Source organism: Anas acuta, chromosome 5 (genome assembly GCF_963932015.1).
Source record: "Anas acuta chromosome 5, bAnaAcu1.1, whole genome shotgun sequence".
Classification (NCBI taxonomy): Eukaryota; Metazoa; Chordata; class Aves; order Anseriformes; family Anatidae; genus Anas; species Anas acuta.
Genome location: NC_088983.1, coordinates 53197113 through 53217782, shown reverse-complemented (window position 1 = coordinate 53217782; position 20670 = coordinate 53197113). Strand labels below are relative to the sequence as shown.

General features: G+C 43.4%; 1 protein-coding gene across 3 annotated transcripts in view; it reads right to left on the bottom strand.

Moving 5' to 3' along the window:
• Positions 1 to 692: 692 nt before the first annotated feature.
• Positions 693 to 20670, bottom strand: part of C1QTNF4 (C1q and TNF related 4) — a 39252-nt gene continuing 19274 nt past the window's right edge. The window contains exons 1-2 of one of the 3 annotated variants that reach the window (XM_068684782.1): positions 17858 to 18070; positions 693 to 2216 (exon numbers count right to left, since the gene is read on the bottom strand). In XM_068684782.1, the coding sequence (XP_068540883.1) occupies positions 1108 to 2211 (1104 nt within the window). In that variant the 5' untranslated portion in view covers positions 2212 to 2216; positions 17858 to 18070 and the 3' untranslated portion in view covers positions 693 to 1107. Of the gene's footprint in view, positions 2217 to 15578; positions 15607 to 17857; positions 18071 to 20670 lie in introns of those variants that run through there. The other 2 variants (XM_068684780.1, XM_068684783.1) reach the window with 2 other exon arrangements.

Sequence of the window (20670 nt, the reverse complement as noted above, 5' to 3'; positions counted from 1 at the left end):
TCCCACTGCAGCAGCACCACGGCTCGACGGAGTGCAGACTACGACAACCCACGGCGACGCAGGCAGAACCTGTCACTTGGTGGTGGTCCCTTTGATCCTGTCCGTGCTAGGTTAGCAATGTGGCATAAAGGTTATCCATAGCCTTGTATTCAAAGAGCTCATCTGTGGGGAAACTACTGCCACTGCATGGCATGATACTACTCACTTAAAAATCATGACTCAAATAATAGATTTAAAAACACTTTACTTACCTTGCTTCTGGGTGTCCAGAGGTTGGTCCATTTGTAGCTTTGAGCCCTTCTCCTTCTAGCCCCTACTATCCTAGTAGGCTAGAAGCATACTTTTTTTTTTGTTTGTTTGTTTGTTTCTTTTTCCCAAATGAATTATTTTCATTAAATGGAAGCTGAGATTCTTAAACACTTGTCTTGCGTGTTCTTCTTGACTTCAGGAAGTTCAAATTAAGAAAAGTGACAAATATGATGGAACTTGCAATAAAGTCATAACAGGCACCAACGCTTCACACACACAGAAGAGAAAAGTGTGTGCACAGCCCCAGTAACCATCTGGCTCAGTAACCCATACCGCAGCTCGTACAATCGCCACACTTCTTTCCCTCTTGAACTGGCACCTCAGGCCATTAAAAGAACACAAGTCTCACAGCCACCAACAAATTCCAATCTGAGAAAACCGTACATATTTTGTATTTTTTATTACATTCAATTTCATTACAATTATTCCCTTAACAGATACGCAAGGAAAGTCACCACATCCTTTGCTTTCTGGATGCTAGGAAACTGCAGTAGCATCACTGCAGTGTTTCTCTGATCCTTGGCATTTCACTACATCGCCCCACCCCTGCCCCAAACTACCTCATGCTTTATGCTTAGATCAAACACCAACACTGGACACACACATACATCCTGTAAAGACCTTTCTATGGATGAACGACAGATACAGCAATGGCCCTGCAGTCAGGCACAAGCGCGCAGCATAAGGAAAGCACTGGACACATGATAGCATGCTCAAAGTAGAGGATGATATCCGAAGAGGAGCTATACCCAAGTTCATGGCACCTTGGCTTTTCTTATGCTCCTTTCACATCTGCGTTTAATTTTCTGACCCTTGGAGTGAGCTGGCACCTGGGAGCCGCTTTGGCTGAGCCTCGGAATAGATCAGGAAGCCTGTGAAGGTGATGTACTTGCCATGGTTGCTGTAGGCACCGTAGCCATCATGCTGATGGCTGTAGAGCCAGACGGTGTCCCCGTATTGCAGAGGCAGCATGATACTCTGGCTCTGCATCTCCCGCCTCTTGGAGTGGTTGTCATCGTAGATCATGGCCTGCACCTCATTGTGGTTCTTCATAAGTTTCACTGACATGGTCTTAAAGGGCATTTTGCCAATGGTGAAGGAGAAATAGTATGCACCAGGTATGCGGCATGAGAAGATGCCAGTGGAGGAATTGAAATCTTTCCCAATATTCACAAACTCTGTGTCAAATGTGATTGGCTCATGCTGGGTTTGCTTGTCGTCTGTCCCCAGGAGGCTTTGTGAGCGAGCAACAGAAAATGCAGAGCGAGGGTCTTGCTCCCTCTTTGGCTGATCAGACAACACGCGTCGCTGGGAAGCTTCATTCTGCTCTCCTGGAAGCTGCTGAATATTGTGACGGGGAGGCCCCAACTCCTGAGAGCTAAGAGCATTTTGGAAGAAGGCAGAAGTGTCCGGATAGATTAGGTAGCCATTGAAAGTTGTATAGGGGCCCACGTTGCTGTAAAGAGCATACTTGGGGTCTCCGTGTAAACGCAGCCAGACTGTGTCACCATAGTCAAGCTGCAGCATGGCACTCTGGCTGGCTACCTTCCGTTCCTTGCGGTGATGTTCATCATACACAATCACTTGCACCTCATTCTTGTTTCTCATCAGCATGACAGACAAGTTTTTCTTTGGGTATTTCCCAACTGTGAAGGAGAAGTAGTAGGCTCCAGGGATCCGACACCGGAACAACCCCGTCTTGGGATCAAAGTCATTGCCAATGTTCACATACACTTTGTCAAAGGTAATGACCATCTCAGAGCTCCCTTCCATGCTGCTGGTTCGGGCCACTGAGAAAGCAGAGCGAAATTCAGTATTGCTGTCTACTGGGAAGCCATCTGCGTGCATTAAAATCATGCACCAGAGGAAGCCAATCAGAATCTGAACCTTCAGAGTCATCATTGTATCTGAAAAGAAAAAGAAGCACATTTTAGCAGGAATTCCATTAATTTCCAGCTCATGCTCCAGCTGAGACCCAGACCTGAATCCTGCTAAATAGACAGCAAAGTCTAAGGAAAATATTGAGAATTTCTCACGGCATTCTCTGACCAGTGTATGGGACTGTATCTCAGTTCATATTCCAGAACCATTTTGATATTTTCCCAGTGACAGCTGGACCTTATTTCCCTGTACTTCTAGGAAGAAAAAACAATTTTCTCCTCTGAAAGCCTCGCTATCCTCTAGTTTGTCTGCAGAACACTGTGCTGCTCACACTGCAGAGGGATCTCAGAGCTTTCTGGGGCTTTGCCAGAGCTCTCTTTTGCGGTGGTTTTGTTCGTAAGACCAAGGATGAAACAAAGCCCTACACAGGCCTTGTATTATGTAACTGAGATACAGCTGAAGGGCAGGGAGATGAGGACATATGCTCTCGAGATTCCCATGCAGATGTCATTGCCTGGCACTGCAGCAGCTGTTTCACAGGACGCAGAAACTGGAAGCCAAGTAAGTTGGTAGGCCCCATTACTCAGACAGACTTCACTGTGGAGCTGTGAGGAATGTAAAGAAACCAGAGGAAGAAGGATTGTTTAGGGAAGAAGACAATGGAGAAAGTGAATGAAATGGAAAAAAAAAAGAAGGAAAATAAAAGATAATTAAAAGGCAAGTCTCGTTGAGTGAGAGTTCTCTCTGAGAGAGCACTGACAACACCAGAAACAAGGAAACAACTCACTATATAGAGAATAGACTGCAGAGAAAAAACTTCTCTGACCCTTAAAAAAGAGGGATAAGTTAGGAGCTAATGGGATTTTCTGCCTCTATTTTCTTTGATTTTTTTTTTGGATTGAGGCCAAAAATCATCTATTAGTGCTTTCAGGCTGAAAACAAAACTGCCAGTCATTCCAGTGAGAAGCTTCTCCCTCTGTCACGTCTCTGTGCTTATTAAAATATCATTCAGGCTGGGAAGCAACTGCCTGCTTTGCAGTCTGCCCCATCTGTCACCCCAGAACTGGTGCCTTGCCAGCCAGCAAACAATGAATTCATAGACTGGCAGAACAGGAGCAAAACACACTACTCATTGCGGGAGGGGTGAAAGTAAATCCTGAATTAAAAATGATATAGGGGTAAACATTTGAAAAAAAATGGGGGATGACAGTAATAGAAGTAAAGCAGATGGAATCCTCATAGACTGTGAGGAGGTAATGGGATCCCACTGTGGCATGATGCGATACCTGCAATAACCAGCCAACAAGAATTCAGTTTGACCCACAGTCCCTGCTCCCTCATACTTGAGAATAAAACTGAAATCTGAAATGCAGCTCTAATAGCTCTGAAGGCAGCAACGAATTAAATTCTCACCTAATTATCAAAAGGGACACACTAACAAAGACAAGAAGAAATATCCCTCCATGTCCCAATTTTACACTAGATCACTCCTCACAAGCATCTCTGTATTTTCCTCCATGCCTCTGAACTCAGAACACTTTGCCCAGCTTTGACTGCTTTGACTCCTGAGCATGCCACACACCCTTGGGATCCCATGGGCTGCACCGATGCGTGTTGAGAGAGATGACTGATATATCGAGGTCACTCTGAATGTTCATGGAGATGAAAGGAGATCCCTGGTGACTGGAGAAAGGCAAATGTTGCACCCATCTTCACAAAGGGCAAGAAAGATAACGTGAGGAACTACAAGCTGGTTGGACAGTTAGCCCCTGACTTTGCTTCCTGGGAAGATCATGGAGCACATCTTCTTGGAACACAGCGCTGGGAAGACAAAGAAGGACATGACTGGGAATGTTCAGCTCAGATTGATTAAAGGTCGATCATGCCTAACCACACTGCCTGCCTTCTGAGATAAAACGACTAACCTTACCCATGGCACTTACAAGGAACTAACCAGCTGTCTGTCTCTCATCCAGCAAATTAATTTAAGAAAGCATTTTTAATGTAACTATTAAGCCATAACTAATAGCCATGTATCTGCTTCCATGCTGTCTTTTATTTTTCCTCACTTCGCCTTTTAGCTTGTGAGCTCAGGGCGAAGACTCTCTCTCTTCCCATGTCTGTACTGCATTTGGCCACTGCTGCAGTTTAAACAATACTAATAGGCCCTAACATCTCACCAAGAACTAAATCCCAAACAGTCACACTGTGAGCTTAGCCTCTGGTTCTGCAGAATTATTTCTGCACAGTGCTACATCTAGCACGGCAGGCTCACTGCAGCTTCCAGCTTAGTAAAACAGTCCCTAAAGGCAAACTTGTAAGGGCTATTAGATGTTTGTGATTCATACTCATCCGTTGTTATTCCAATGATCACCATGGTGTGGCCACACGGAGAAGCAGGCTGACTGTGACATTCCTGCGTGCTCTTGAGGCAAAAAACGACAGCGAAGTATTAAGAATGCATTTTTTTAGCCACACTGTATAGGAGTTGGGGAATATACTACAGGCAGGACACTGCTGGCCAAACAATCTCGAAAAGACAAAACAGTTTAATAAACTCTACGGTGAGTCTGACCTTGTGTTTCTTCATATAACCCCTATCCTTGTTTCTGTCCCAAAGCTAATTTCTCTGTAATTTGGTCGCTTTGCAAAGGCTGGATCTCTCAGTTACAGTCGCAAAGACTCCCTGCTGCTGCAGAGTCCCTTGTTTATCAGCTCTTCCCAGTAACGTGCCGGCAAGTCATTTAAATAAGGCAGTTAATTATGCCGTGTTTCCATTAGCAAATTGTTTCCTTGACAGCTCCCACTCACCACTTTCAGGACTATTTAAGTTCTTTATCTATTTAAATAAATTAGAAAGTATCTAATAACTGCCTCTCACTAAACCAATCTAAGAATCACTTGCCAATCATTAGGAAGACTCAGCTAACTACAGGGCTGCCGTAAACAGAGGCAACTCACAGCTCCTGGACTTCAGAATTAGCATGGAAAGTCTGCAAGATGAAGCTTCTGAAATGCTCCATTGCTGCCCCAGCAAAGGCACAAGTCCTTGGGCAAAGGTGCTCAAACCTTTTCCTGTGACAGCTTTGAAGGGAACAGAGAGCATCAGGATGTGATGGCCATGGGCTCTGTGGTGTCAGCCTTGAGTTCTTGCTGTGGCATAAGTTTGGAAACTGCAGGGTTAGAGGAGAGACCCAGACCAGAGGCGGAAAGTGGGCCTTCAGCATGGGTCACACAAGTCATACACAGCAGCTGTGTGACCCTCATTCTATTTATGTATGGAGCAGGGTACTTTGCTACCCTACCATTCCTTATTATGGCATCCCTGTGGTGTTAGCGCAGAGGTATACGATGAAGCCAAGCAGATCCAAGGCATAAACACGGAGTGCTAGCGCCTTTACACCCTATTAGCCCCCTATTAGGAGGGCAGCAGCCTACAGGGAAGAAGCCAAGAAACTAATTTTGGTAGAGGAGGCACAAAAAACATGGAGCTCACCAGTTCTCAAAGGCACTGACATTACGTCAATGACCTGAAAAGACTGGACCAAAATGGTAGTGACTCACATAGCAGGCCAGGAATTACAAACCCCTTTTTTGGAAAGAAAATGACAGAATTCACCATGTGCATGACCCAGGAAACTTTAATACCTTTGTGCTCGCTGGAGGTGATTTTTCTGTCCTGAAACAGAATCAATCCACCAGTGGAAAGACAATTAACTTTATTCTTCTATTGAAATCCATGGATTTTAGTAAAGGACTTTCAATAATAGAAAGGTCACCCCATTTCTAGTCTTGTAGGTCAGATCTTCTTGTAAAACTCAAGAGGGTTTTCTTTTTATTCCAAAATATTAACGAGCCAAATTCCCTAGTCCTACCTTTGGCAAGAGTCCTTTAATTTCCTAAGATCATAAGATCACTGAAAAATGACATAAGAAACCAAAGTGAAGCAATGCAGCTGGATTCACTGTTAGTAAAAGTTTGCAAAATCATGTAAGCTACAAGAGCAAAGCCCTGTTCTTCCAAGCTCTTGCTCTAATATTTAAGGACAGCTGCAAATGTTTCAATTATTTGAGTCAGTGAAAGCCTGCGTAATGAACAGCTTTCTTGGACTGTGGTTAGCAAGATTTTTTTCCCCAGATACCACATACTGTCTGCTCCGCTCATTGGATACAGATTAAGAGCATCACTTCTCCCAATATCAAGGAGAAATTTATTGTAGCAGATCCTCAAAAGCAAAGTCAGTATAAAGAGGACTGTGTAACAAAATGAGGGACTCACTTAGGACTTTGACCTTTCTCTGCTTTTGATGAATGCATGTTTTTGAACTCTGCATCAATCCAGAGAGGTGAATCACTGTCTGAAGCATTTGGGATGCTTCTTGGAAATTATAAGCCACACTTAGAATCACAGAACCGTATGGCAATAATACAGAAAGTACTTCATTTTAAAGGTTTCCTTCAGTCAAGAGAGTCTGTCAGCATAATAAACCAGCTTCTGTATACCCCAAGATCTGTGGAGAGACAAAAATTCTTTTGAAATTCCTCAGCTCTGCCCATACTCAGGAAAAGGAAATGGAGAGACTGTATTTTGGCAGAAGCTTCTACTGTTAGCCTGCACTTCCGAATATTAATGAAACCTTCTATATTTCAACTGAAATTCTAACAACTCTGTTTAAGCTAAAATGATGATATATAAAATGATGTATATGCACTGATCAAAACAGAAACATGATAGTTTTGTTATTAACTTTTTTTATTCCTGGAATAGCATTCAGGGAAATTTGTTATCCACATTTGCTGTGCTAGGGTGACACACCATGTCATCCATTTTGACTATTATGTATAAGTGTATTAATTTAGAAAGGCAAAGTGGTGTTTTAGTAGAGAAGAAGGCTGAATAAACTCTAGGTGGGAGCCAGCAATTATTCTAGCAGACTAAAATGTAATACACATTTTTACATATTTTTTTAAATGAACAAATTACAAAAATCCAACCTTCCACTGCATACACAATCCTCAAGCAAACAAGACCAAAAAACCATAAAGCAAAGAAACATACTCTAGCACTGATCTGAAGTGGAAAAACAACAGAAAACATTGCTAGAACATTTGAGTTCAAACTACGGTGCATAAAATGTGTTGAATTCTATGAAATTGTTCTGCACTTGCAGTTAAACAGACTTACTAAACTGTCACTGAAATCACACCAGCAGTAAGTAGTAAAAAAAAAAAACAAGCTACTGCTGGGAATGAGCTCAGAGATAAATGGTTTATGCGAAAGCATAGGCCAGAGGAGACTGAAAACTGCAGCCTGAGAAAGCCAGAAGTCTCTGTTGCTGTCCAATGTTTATTTAACATTGCTACCTTTAGACATAAAACACTGAGACCATTTCAACGGCAGGATTTTTTTCATGGATCCAGTTACACCTGCAGCAATGCCAAGGTTAAACTAACTCCTTTCATGCCCCAAGCCTTATTTCCTATTTTCCTGGATTGAGTGTGTATTTCTTTCTATGGTGTGCACAAGAGATGCTGAGCCTGTGGAACACGGCTTTGCTGAGGCATCCTGTTTCTTCGAGAGCAGCCAGGTTGCTGCCCCAGAAGGCAGATCACACTAGCATAAATGATTAGCTGAGACAGGTTTGCCTGGAATACCAGGAGCATTTACAGAATGTAACTCACTTTGACAGCACCTACCATAATGATCTCAGAGGGGCTTTGTGATGATTTTACATTAAACTTATCTTGCTTAAATTATGATATTCAAATCACAGTAGTCTGCAAAGAAGCTGGGGGCCTGCTAAACTGCACATTGCTAGACTCTGTAAAAGAGCTTTTAAAAGACACTTACAATCTACAGGCCATAGGATGGGGAACATGGGTAAAAACAAGCGAATGCAGCACACCATTTCTCACTTTTACTACGCTATTATAAGGTCAAACCAAACCAACCAAACAAAACTAACAAAAACAAAAACAACCTCCCCCTGCAGGATTAAAGATGCTAAAGAGTCAGTCAGTAGGACAGCTCTGTTTTGTCATCTGACCAGCTGGACTCAACAGGCACAATTCCATTGGTGCCACAGTAGTGATAAAGGAGAATGTGAAGAAGGTGATGGTTACACAGAGGTTCTCCTAAGAGGCAACAAGGGAGAAAGTTTACAAGTGTTTGTGTAAGTTTCTGGATTGGAGACAAAAACTGAGAACCTAAGGAAGATGCAGATTGGCTCAGTATCACAGGTTACTCATCATTTTTCCTTTTCAATATGAGTTTAAGTAGGAAAAGAATTTTATGATTTTTTTTCTCCCAAGAGCTAATGCAGCATGAGGACTTTAAAGGGTTGACAAAGAATGAAAAAGTGATTTAGACAGCCTCACTGAACAAAAGTTTGTTTGTAGGTCAGACAGATAGCTGGCCTAAGCTGTCTCGCTTATCCTGTTCTTAGCTCAGGATAGTTCCCACTCCTTCTATTAAGTAATGAAAGTCTAAGAATAGTTCAAAGGCACAGGCATAGGTAATTGTTGATTATTCTTAGTCACGCTTTCCTCTACACATCTAAGTAGCAGTTTCCTTCAGTACAGCTGAAGGAATATTTTCATCCTCCAAGCATGCAGACCAGAACAGGAGGTTCCTAATTTCTTCTCAGAGTTGATGCCCCATTTGTCGGTTTTCCTTAAATCCTTAATTATAACAAATGTTTAGAGAAAGTAAGGAAAATTTCATTAGGATTTGAGTAACTGTTCCAGTTAAACACAGGCTGTACTTGTTTTCCTTCCTGTTCCATACTGCTACTTTCATTCACATGCCCAGTCATCCAGCAGACCAGTCAGGCACAGCACGATCAGCTGGGGAAAATCTTGCAGCGATCCTTTCATGTTCTCATTTCTCCTCATTATGAATAAAAGCAACTGTTAATAGGAGGTATATCTGTTCTGGATCTAACAGGTGGAACCTGCCACCCATGAAAGTGCACTAAGCAGGAAAGTCATTTCGGCTGTCTGTACACTACAGGAGTCACAAGTTCAGTTGTGCCAGTCTTCCTGTTGAAGACTGTTGTACATGAGATCATGGAGATATCATAATGAGATGTTGGAACCTGTGGCCTAATCTCAGTTTGTTCTCTGTCATCTCTGTAGCAGTTTTATGTCCTTGATTTACTTTCTGCAAGTCTGTGCTCTTGTACTTTGTATCAGAAAAGATACAATTTTAATACAACTAACTGCTATGTAAGGCCCTATGGAAAAGAGAACAAGTTTTAGATTTTTCTTGTCTGCTTTCGTCTCTATCTCCATAAGCACACCTTCTCTTTCTCTCTCTTGCTTGAGTGGGCACATGATTCTCATCTTTCCTGGAACTCTGTGCCTGCAGTAGCTGATTCCAACCAATTCCCCACTCACTGGAATGCTGCCCTCTGGTCACAGCTCTATGACCTGCCACATTATCCACGTGGGTAAAAGCAAGAGGGGATATGCTGGTTCTTGCTGGTGGATGCTTGTTGCATCACAAGTTAGGATGAGCTTGTGGAGTCCAATAATCATCCCCGAAGGAAATTAATGGATAGCTGAGCACCAGCTGGGATTACTTGCAAAGACAACAAAATGCATTTTGGTATCCTAGTCATGTTGGAGCTCATTGACTGCTAAGAGTTTATTTAGCAATGCAACAAAAGATGTTCACAAGCTGGGTAACTCTGGTCTCTCTCTTGATTACCTGCAGTTAAGAGAAAACTTTCAGAATCAATGAGGTTTAGTTTCTTTTGCTTGATAGAGCAACTTGTAACACTATGTTTCACCAATAAAAACATAACTGCTTTTGTCTTTTTATCCATCAAAGGCTGAACTACAGCATACATTGAAAAATGTCTTGTGCTATTGACTAGTATGTTCCAACAGCAGGCTTCACAAATCCACCTGAAAATCCTACACAGGGGTATTTGCCTACAAGAATGCTGCTTTCCCTGAGAGGTTTTTTCTTCTTCTTCTTCTTCTTCTTCTTGTCTTGACAGGTAAGGCAGGAAAGCATGCTGTCTTTTAACATCTGCCATCACACTCAGCCAAAAAATCACCTTCATTTCTTTTCATGTCCTGCTGTTTTATTACTGTGAAGATACTCAGGGAACACTGCGAATTGCACTGCAGTGCTGCTCTTTGCTGCCAACATGCTGCAACATCTCAATTTGGAAAATCACTGAGCTGTGGTTTACTGAAGAAGGTGATCAAAGGCATTAAGATCTGCGTATCTCCATGAGAATTACTTCCATCTCTGCTCTGGCACACCTTCCTTTCTGCTAGGACAGGACATAGGCCTGAGCTGGAGAACAGAGAAGAAACGACCATGATGTACTCAGCACCAACGCAGAGCCCAGTATTACTCCAGGATGAAAATCCTGCTCTGCCAATGAAGTCCTGCAGTCCACATAATGCACCTTAGTATTTGTTGCTTGAGATGAATCAGGCTTATCAAATTCTGGGTCTGGTAGCATTCTTTCTTTTATGTCCACAGACACACAGTAAAAAGTAGCAAAGCAAGTTAGGAAAGTTAGTCATGTTTGTTCACAGTGACCCTTCACAATCTGCAATGTGCAGTTCCTCGCTTCCAGTGGTCTTTCCCGACAAATCTCTTGCCATGACAGCTCTCTGCAGAAAGCCTATAGATAGCTGGAACCTGAGCCCTATCAGTTTTTTTATCCATTTTACAAAAAGCTATTTCTCAGGAGGCTATAGCTGGTGCAAATAAGACAGCCAGGGCTGTGAATTCATCCCTGATATCTTCAGGAAAACACATGTTGTTGCTTCCACTTTTAAAACTCTGAGCATATTTCCATCCAGAGATTTAACCAGTTTGTCATCTTCCTTAACAAGAAGCTATGAATTTCCCCCATTAAACCCTGTACAATTCAAGTTTTCACAAATGTGTTTCTGAAATTGGATTTTTCTGTGAACATATGACACAGAAGTGCTGCTGGCCACAAGGCAGAGTGTACTGCCTTGGATGGAAGAACAGAGAGAAGCATTTTCAGAGCAATATCCTTACATAATTTCACACACATAATTTTACAAAGCTTTCCCATACCTGCTTTCTGTCTTTGCATTGTTTCCAGTATTTAAAAAGGGCCCATTCCCTCTTAATGGCAGTAGAAATGTTTATGTGGCTGTTTCTGTAAAAGTCCATCTGCACTGGGAAGCTGCTGGTAAAAGGCTTTGGCATTACCATCAAAAAGCGCTGCTGGACACTGCTGTTCACTCATCAGTTCCTCATTCACACAGAGAAAGCGCTCAGAGCCTGTCAAATGTTCACAGATTCCAGTCTCATCTGCGTGACCAGACAGCTTCTTCTTAGGCAAAATTGCCCTTGCCAGCTTGAAGCTGCTGCTTCTGATTTTCGCTTGTAGAAAAAGAATTTTGCTGGAATGTCTGCAGCAACACACCGGGAAGGATTTACCTTAAGACTGTAACTAGGCAAAATATAACAGAAAAAAGATGAATTAATGTGAAGGGTATGGCTGCTCTGAACACTGCTACACAGATGCGTTATTTAAAGCAGGCTTGGATCCTGTTATTTTGCATTAAACATGTGGTGCATGCTGAAGTGCCATTTGCAATAGCCTACACAATTTCTTCACAAGCACACTGGGAAATTTCAGCCATGTGGCCTGTAAGCAAATGTTCGTATTCAGTGCTTATTTCAAGCCAGTGCTCCTTCTAGTCAAATTCTTTCAGTTTCCTGTCTTCCTTCTAGCTGCTTCTGTCCCAAACTCTCCCTTTTCATGACAATTATCAACAGCTTCCAACAGCGGATTACCCCCTCCAGCATGTCCAGTCGCATTCTGCCCAGCCTCTCAGATTTACTCCCAGGTTTCACAGAGAACAACCCTTCCGCATTGTTGCCTCCTCCTACTAGTAAAACCAAGATTTTTTACATTAGCTATCCTTTGCTTCATTTCCTTCCAGAACCACGCTGTTTCAAAACTGAACCTGCTTTAGCATCAGGTCAATGTAAGCCTTCTTTTGGACGCCCTGTCTGTCTCCCAGATAAGAACTGGGTTGGGAAATCAGTTTTACTCATATGAAAAGTACAGAAAGCAAAGGGAAGGGTGGAGGAAGGATCAAATAAACTCAGGCAATGCAACAGGAGCAAGCATAAATCACTGATCAGTCCTTGGGTTGAGGGGGTGCGAATTTACCTGGAAATATCTGGGGCACCAAGTGACCAGCTTTCTGAGTAAATCAATAGTTTTCCCAAAGTTTTCAAGTGGCAATGAAAGATGGAGGGAGACGGGCAATTAGAAGGTCATAGTTTGTGCACGCATGGCCCAAAATAAATCAAAACATGAAGATTTCAAACAATTCATAGGTAATTCCAGTGTAAGAGTGTTTAAACTACATCAGATTCTAATGCTAACATGCTACAGTTCACTGAGCAACAGCTCCGTGAAAATAGCTTTCTAAAAAGCCCAGCTTAATTCTTCATTTTTGCCTTGTCCTGTTCATTCAGCACAGATTCTTTCCAGCACTGCTTTGCAGCCTTTCAGTCCCAGGGTACCTGGTTTTGTAGAAAGGATTCCCTATTGCCTGGTTGGTCTAAAAATTTCTTCCACTCCTCCCAGTATGGCTTTAATTCCTCAGAGCTTTTCTTTTTGTCTGAGTGGAGGCGTGTAAGGAAAGGAAAAATCCTTCTCCCCTTAGAGGTTTAAAAAATTCTTTGGACTCAAAACAAGTTCTGTTCAGGATCTTATGTGCAGCTCCTCACTACAGTACCCAAAAGAGATGATCATTGCTCTCTTATTTCTTTCTACCTGTCTGCTCACAGATTCAGTATTTTTCATCGTGCACGGGGGACCATCTGTTCCATTTATATTAAACAATATATGTTAAACCATGAGTACTACAGGACCTAGATTTTCTCTCCCCGGAGAAATGTCTAAAAAGATCACCTGCAGAACTAAGCTTTATTTTATTTCATTTTATCTCTAAAAAAAACCCAAGCACTTTGGACTATGGTCTTTCATTCAAGGAGTATAATATTAGAAGAGCTTTTATTTTCAGTTCAGATCATTTTGGTAACTGCTTATCCTCATTCGTTTTTCTTCTTCCATATCATTGTTTTCAGCATTCACAGACTTAGTTAAGCATCTGTTTCAGTGAAATCAGAATGCCTTGTTCCCTATGCCTTCTCCAAAAAGAGTTTTTTTTAACCATCTTCTATTAAACTCTTTAAACTCTTACTTTTCTTTGAGGCTCTTTTCAGAAAGAGCTGCATCATATTCCAGGGGCTGCCTTACCCTTGAGTATTATACACACCTTAGTACAGGGCAGCTAGACAACTAATTTTTATTTCATTTACATGAAAAGAGCATGTTGCCTTCATAAAATGTTAGAAAAGGTCTCAAAGCTAACTGAAGAAGTCATATAATGCAAAGAACTTTCTCAAGATAGGATCTAGCCTAATTTCATTCTACAGAGATAATTATCTAACTTGTTCTTAAAATGATGAAACAACCTCCCCGGACCAAATATTTAGCAGTTTTATTATCCTTGGTCCTAGAAAATTATTCTTACAGTCTAGAACAATCTTTCTGCTATTTCTTGCTTTCTATTCAACCCACCACAGGCCCAAAGAGAAGATCATTCCCTCCTCTATTTTGTATCTGAAGTCTGTAGTATTCCCCTGACAGCTTGCTGGTCTTTGGGCTAAGTAATTTAAATTTTTTCAAATCTTCTTTGTCAAAGCATGTCATGCTTTCCAGACCTCTGAAGAGTTCTGCTGCCCTTCTCTGGACTCTATCCAGTTCAATCACACCTGTCTCAAAGTGTAATAATCAAAACTTCACAAAGCCTCCAAACTGCGCTATAAGCAATGCTGAACAGAGCAGGAGGATTGCTTCATATGTTCTCCAGGCTATATGTCTTTTATATATCCTAGCAAGATGTTTGCCTTCTTTGGCAACAGCATGACATTGACTCATGTTCAGCTTGTGATCTGTCACAACACAGGTTCTTTTCTGCAGAGTTGCAGCCTAGTCATTTGCTTCTCTCTTGTGCTTATACAGTTGATTATTCCTGCCTTAGTGTAGCACCTTGCAGTTATTCCTACCAAATTTCATCCAGGTCTTTTTCTCCTCAGTCCTTCCAATTTGTTGGAATAAGTTTGAATTCTGATCTTTCCCACCAAAAACACTTAAAGTCTCACAGTTTTCTGTCCTTCGGAAATGTCATACACCCACTCTTTTTATTCGCATCCAGGAAACCTAAGAAAACACTGAACAGAAGCAGATCCAGGACCCACGAACACAGCTATCGTATCAGTTTTAAGCAGCTTGTGGCCTCTGAAGGATTTGTACAGACAAAAAGCACGCAGATTATGAGCTCTGTATCTTTTAATGTTATTTAAAGAATATCTTCCTGTTTAGAAAATCTTTTTAACCCAATTTATAGCCCCCTTTACCTGCTATGCTCTGTACCCCATCAAAGCAAATATTAAATGTACAGCCATGATCAAGAATTTCACTTTTTACTTTAAAACGAATTAAATCTCTCACTTATGCAACAACAAAAAAATCCTTTAATGTGTGAAATGAACCAAAGCCCATTCTGTCAGAATCTGCTGGAATACTGAAAGCATGAATAGGAAAGATGCAGCCATCTCTCTTTGCAGACTTAGGGATATATTCAAAATGTCATCATTTACTGCATTCACTTTGAGGTACACTAGCAGCATGTGCTGCATATTGGAAGGGATGCACTAAGACATCTGGTAGATTTTGATGGGCTAAACATTTTCTTTGCATCTGCCCTTGACCAAAGGACTGCAAGTTCCTTCCTCTGAGCTCAAGAACAGTCACAGCAGTCACAAACAGGCACATGATAGATAGTAAGCCATTGTGTACATGGGAATAAAGATGATCTGGTGTTCCTCCTGACAACAGTGGCTTGAATTTGTTATCTAGCTCCCATTCCAGTGATCACTTCCACGGTCTCCCCACATTCTTTAACCCCATATGGACAGTTTTGCTGGCACTGTGTGTGGCTGAGTCTCTGACACAGCAGAAAATACACACAGAATAGATTAAACAGCTGTGGGGTGGAGAAGAAGAAATAAGACTTTATGAACCTGTACTGTTTCCCATTGGAGCCCTAGTAATCAACCAACAGCCTCAGGAGTAGTCTCTGACTGCTCTGCTCTGTGATCAGTTTCTGATTCTGACTGGGTTACCGCTGCTGGAAACCTCAGACCTTTGATTAGATGCAGCAGGAATTCCTCCTTTGTTCTCTAACCTGTCTTGAGGATGTATACATCTAGAGAGGCTTTACAGGAACAAGAAAGCACTCGGGAAGAAAAGTGATTGACGAGAGAGTCAGCAGCACAGCAGTTGCACATTATTGACTTACCTCGTTTGAACATCAGGCAAGTTTCCTTTCCTGGCAAAAGTAAAGGTTTGGGAATGCTGAAATGAAGAATGAAGTCATAATTTACCTGCACTTGGATAAGCTGGGATCTGTACCAAATCTATGAGTGTCAATCAGGAATTAAGAACTGAAGCTTTTCATCTCCTCTGGGTGAAAACTGGAGTCAGTCAGGCAGATTTTTTTGATAAAGTATGACAAACTGTCAAATTGCCAAGCCTTGATGTGTATTCCAAGACAGTACAAAGATGCTCACCCCTACAGACTAGTCAGTAAGCTGTAATTCTAATGCAAGTTGAACTTCATTCTCCTTAATTATGCACCTTTCGTGTAGAATGTACACTTCATACTTCGGGCAGTGGAAAAGAATGGTTGAATGGGAGAGTTCAAGGATAAAACTGACCAAATCCTAACATCTGACTTCAGGTGTTGGTAACAAAGCCTTAGAATTCAGCATTTTTCATACTAGTGTTTTTAAGTCAATTGCTCTAATCTCATGCCTTAAGAGTCAATGTAGATATGAGCATCTCTTGAGGAGAGATGTTCCTCAGCTGAGAATATTATCTTCTCAGAGGTACTTTCCATCTTAGAAACCTACCATTGCTATCAGATTAGTTTATTTCAATGCTCTCTGCCTACAACTAACCATAAGAAAGTGAAATTTTGGCAGAATGACAGTGATCACTTGGAAACTCAGTACACGCTCATTTTTGCATTCACGCTAGCATCTTTTTCTCCTGGTCCTCATACTATTGGGTGTTATGCACAGGAGGTTTGAACTATTATGGCTCTTTACACCTCAGGCATTTCTCTGTCTGTGTCCATCTGGATTAGTGTCTGATGCACGGGTGAGAATTCCAACAACCAGAGATCAACAAAACAAACGGCTTTGCTGCTGTTTGGAAATATGGCTGCTATTAAAATAGAGAATATAAAAGCTGCTTAACTACAGTCAGAGTTATACTTAAGTAAGTATAGCTGCTGGCTTTTGTGGGTCTACCCAGCCTCCTGTATTTGGAAAATATGAATGGTTCTCAGTTTATCAATGAGTACTCTATGGAGAAGACAGCGCAATGGACAGCTGATCAGACTAGTAAAACATAAATAACAACAAATAGGATTCCAACTTTTGCCGCCAAATCTGTTTCCAATGTATTTCATGTCTGCACCTGTTTCTTCATCTGCAAAATAGCAACTGTCTACCACATTGACAAATTATCAGATTTAAACCAATACCATGTTGAAGCTGTAGGTTCCACATTTTGGAAACCAAATGTACTTTTGTGGCATTAATTCTTCCAGACAAAAAATACAAGACTCATTTTTAGAGCCTCATCCACTAACTGTTCAGTACTCTCATCTCAGCTTTATCACAGCTTTTTAGAGGGGAACAGAAGGGATGTAGAGGGTAATATTGCTCTACTGTGAATCCTCACTCTTCCTTGACATGCATTTTGCTGCTATAAATTAACCCTTAAGAATGGCTACGTGAGCAAACAGCTGCTATGTGCCTAGACAGGATCACAGACTCAGTGGCAAAGTATTTCAAAGTCTTGTTACACATCACCTCCCTGGAGAAGAGAAGCTGTAGAAGGTTGCAGTAGCATCAGAATGAATAATTGAAGCCAGGCTCTTTCAGTATGTGCATAAACCGAAGGGTCACAGTGCTGCCTGCTAGCCAGCTGGCGGTGCGGGAACTCACCGAGTGTCTGCGAGGTGCATCAGCTGGGGACGCTGACCCATTTCCCTAGGAGCTTCTGAGGAGCAGGTTAAGGAGACGGCAGTGCTTTCGCCAAGCACACAGAGAAGGACTGAGCTGGATGACCTGACACAATACTGCGTGTTCATAGAGTCACAGGGTTGGTTGGAAGGGACCTTAAAGATCACCCAAATCCTGCCCCATGCTGTGGGCAGGGACACCTCCCGCTGGAGCGGGTTGCTCCGAGCACCTTGCAGAACCCGCAGCCTCGGGAAAGCCCCGGGGGCTCGGCTCCCACAGGAGGCTAACGCAGAGCCCCGTGCCAGCCTGCTGCTGCCTCCCACCCCACAAACCCTCCAGGACGCCCTTCCCCGTGGGAGGCTGACCAACCCGGGCTCCGAGCTGGGCCAAACCGTCCTGCCCTTGCCTCCTCACTCTCCACATTTCACAGCAGAAATGAGAAAAACAAACAAACAAAAAAAGACCCGCGGGCACCGGCCACCGTCCCACCCCAGCCCCAGCCCCAGCCCCGTTCCTGTCAGGTGCGGCTGTTCGGGCTCCCTACCTGCTGCCGCCCCGCGGCGGCGGTTGGCGGCCGTTGGCGGCCGTTGGCGGCGGTTGGCGGCCGTTGGGGCTCGGCGTGGGGCCGCGGCGCTGCCTGCGCACTGACAGCTCGGCAGCCGCGGGGAGGCGGCGGGGAGAGGAGAGGAGGAGAGGAGGGGGCTCGGGGCCCCGCGGCTGCGGCGCCGAATCGGGGACGGGAGGAGGAGGGCCCGGGGGCGGGCAGGGAAATGGCGGGGGGCGGCGGTACCTGCCCCGGGGAGAGGCGGCGGCAAAAGGGGCCGGGGGCTCGAGGAGCAGCCTGCGGCAGCGCAGGGAGACGGGGGGGCGGCCGGGGAGGACAGGCTGAGGGCGAGGGCAGCCGTGTGGCACCGACCGGCCCCCTGTGGCACCGACCGGCCCCCTGTGGTACCGCCGGACCCCCCCTGTGGTACCGGGCCCTCCCTCAGGGCAGCCGTAAGGGCGCCAAGGAGACCGGGTGATAGAGCTGGGGGCGAGATCGTGTCCAGCTCTGCCCTCCTGCTGAGAAGATTTGTGAGCCCAAAAGCACCTCTGTAGAGCAGCTGTGTTATTCGGTCCAGCAAAGGCTCTTATCTCTCCCTAGAAAGCTCGCCCTGCCTTAGATCATCACCTAACAACAAGAGGGCGACTGCTTGTTCCTTTGAAGGTCTGCATTGATTTTTTGCTGACAGCAAAATAGCGGGGTATTCGCATTACTGCTCTATCCTGAGGAGCAAATTTGGGGTTTTGTGAAGAGTGTTTATTGTTAGCCTACTCAAATCATCTAATGCTGGTTTCTAGAAAGAAAATGTAAAGATTGGAACGGTTAAAAAAGGTTCTGGCTCTCCAACACCAAAGGTCTTCCCCTCTGCTGTACAGCCTTGCTTTTGCAGAGGTACAGATGCCAGTGTCCTCATCTTGGAGCGTGCCTGAGACATCTAGTCATGCCTCTCCTAGAGGATGCTACAGCTGTTGTTGCTTCATTTTGGCATGATCTGCTTTCCAGCCTCCATCTCTGCTTACCCCTCTACTGGCAGGCACCAGGACTTTCCCTGTGTATGCAGCAAGCACTGGGCTTGCCCACCAAGACATTTGAGTTGGTTCCCACATGGCTCCTTTCCACTCCTCCCCCTTCTTCACTAGGTGTCAGAGCTCACCTGCGCCCATGTACCAGGCACGAGGCTGATCCCCACAATTGACAGGGAGAGAATGAAAGGAAGCAAACAAACAAAAGGAACAGTTTTCCTCAGAGGCAGAGGACTGGCAGGTGGAGTGACGAGAACATCATTTCCTCATTATTACAAGGATGCAATTTATGGCATACCTCTTTTCCCCAATAGCATCTCTAAACTGGCGGGCACAACATTAAATCCATGCCTTGGTGCAAATCCTCCCTAGACCTCTACACACCAGCAGCTGCTTCTGCCCCTATGCTATATCCTTCTCCTTCTACCTCCCTTCAGAGCAAAGCAAAGGGGAAGCTGACGAGCAGAATGAGACATGAGAGTGTTAGAGACCAACTCTCATGTGGTTCTGGTAGCAGCTGTCAGCTGAACAAAGTATCCTGGGTGGGCTCACATCCAGCTGGTACTGCTGGCTAAACATATTTTGTGCTCTCTTAACAGCTTCTTTACACATTTCAAAGGGCAGATTACTCAACACCCAATTTACTGCTCCTGGAAGAATGAATGGACCACTGACTTCCAGGAGATGAGAATGTGCATCTTGAACACAGCCCAGACAAATGCATTCCTTTAATCATCTAGCAATGATAGCAGTGATGAGTAATTTATCAACAGGATGATGGTAATGTTATTCTAAATACATACATTACCACTGGGGTCAGAAATGATTGAGTACTAAGATACTGCTGTATTATAAGTTAGGCATATACTTAGCATTGTCCTGTCAATCCAGATGAGCTCTGCTCTGCTTCTGCCAGCTGTGCAGAAGCTGCCTCTACTGGTTTTTCTTTCTCACCAGGGCAATGTGGCATATTGAGGTGCATGTGGTACAAGTCAGTAGAAATGCAGCATAAGATATGTTCTTGGGATTGAAGTGTAATTCTAGTTACAGTAGTAGCAGACTAAAATTCCTTGAATGAATTGGCAGGGGTCAGCAGGAAAAGGGTCAGCAGTAGGAAAATACAGAAAACCAGAAACCTTCGTAGCAGACCAGTAACTTACAACACAAAGTGAATAGACAACTGGAAAGCACTCATCAACTGGGTTTTAGACACTCAGCAGTCACCTACTGAGGAACTTATGTAGCAAAATGGAACAGAAAATTGCAGAAGATATCTTATGGGAGTTCCTGTAAGAAGGTGAGCAATGGATGCCAGTGACTCCATGATGTAAAGGGCAGATGCAGCCAACAGCACAGTGATAGCAGGGCAGTATGCTGCAATTTTGCTGCACTTGATAGACATGAATGCTGATCCTTTTCACTGGAGAAGCAGCCAAAAAGACATAACATTGACAACAGAAGAAGAAGGTAGAAAAAATACTGTTTGAACTCAGCGTATGGCGCACACAAGGTGTCAAGGAATTTAAAGATACATTTTGCTGGTTCATCTCCTAATGCTGGAGTCTGAGGAACAAGGATAAAAAATGACAATTCTCGACTATAAAAAGAGGTGTGATATAACTGGCAAGCCTGAAGTATCAAGATGATTCTCATGGCTGGAATGTTGAGGGCTCACATAACCTAGGTAAGAAGGAAGCTGTGGTTATAATTTCAAGAAATTTGCAGATCTATCAAGCATTTCACTGTGATGAAAGGAGAAAAGAATATCAAAAATTCTCCTGAAGGGAACTA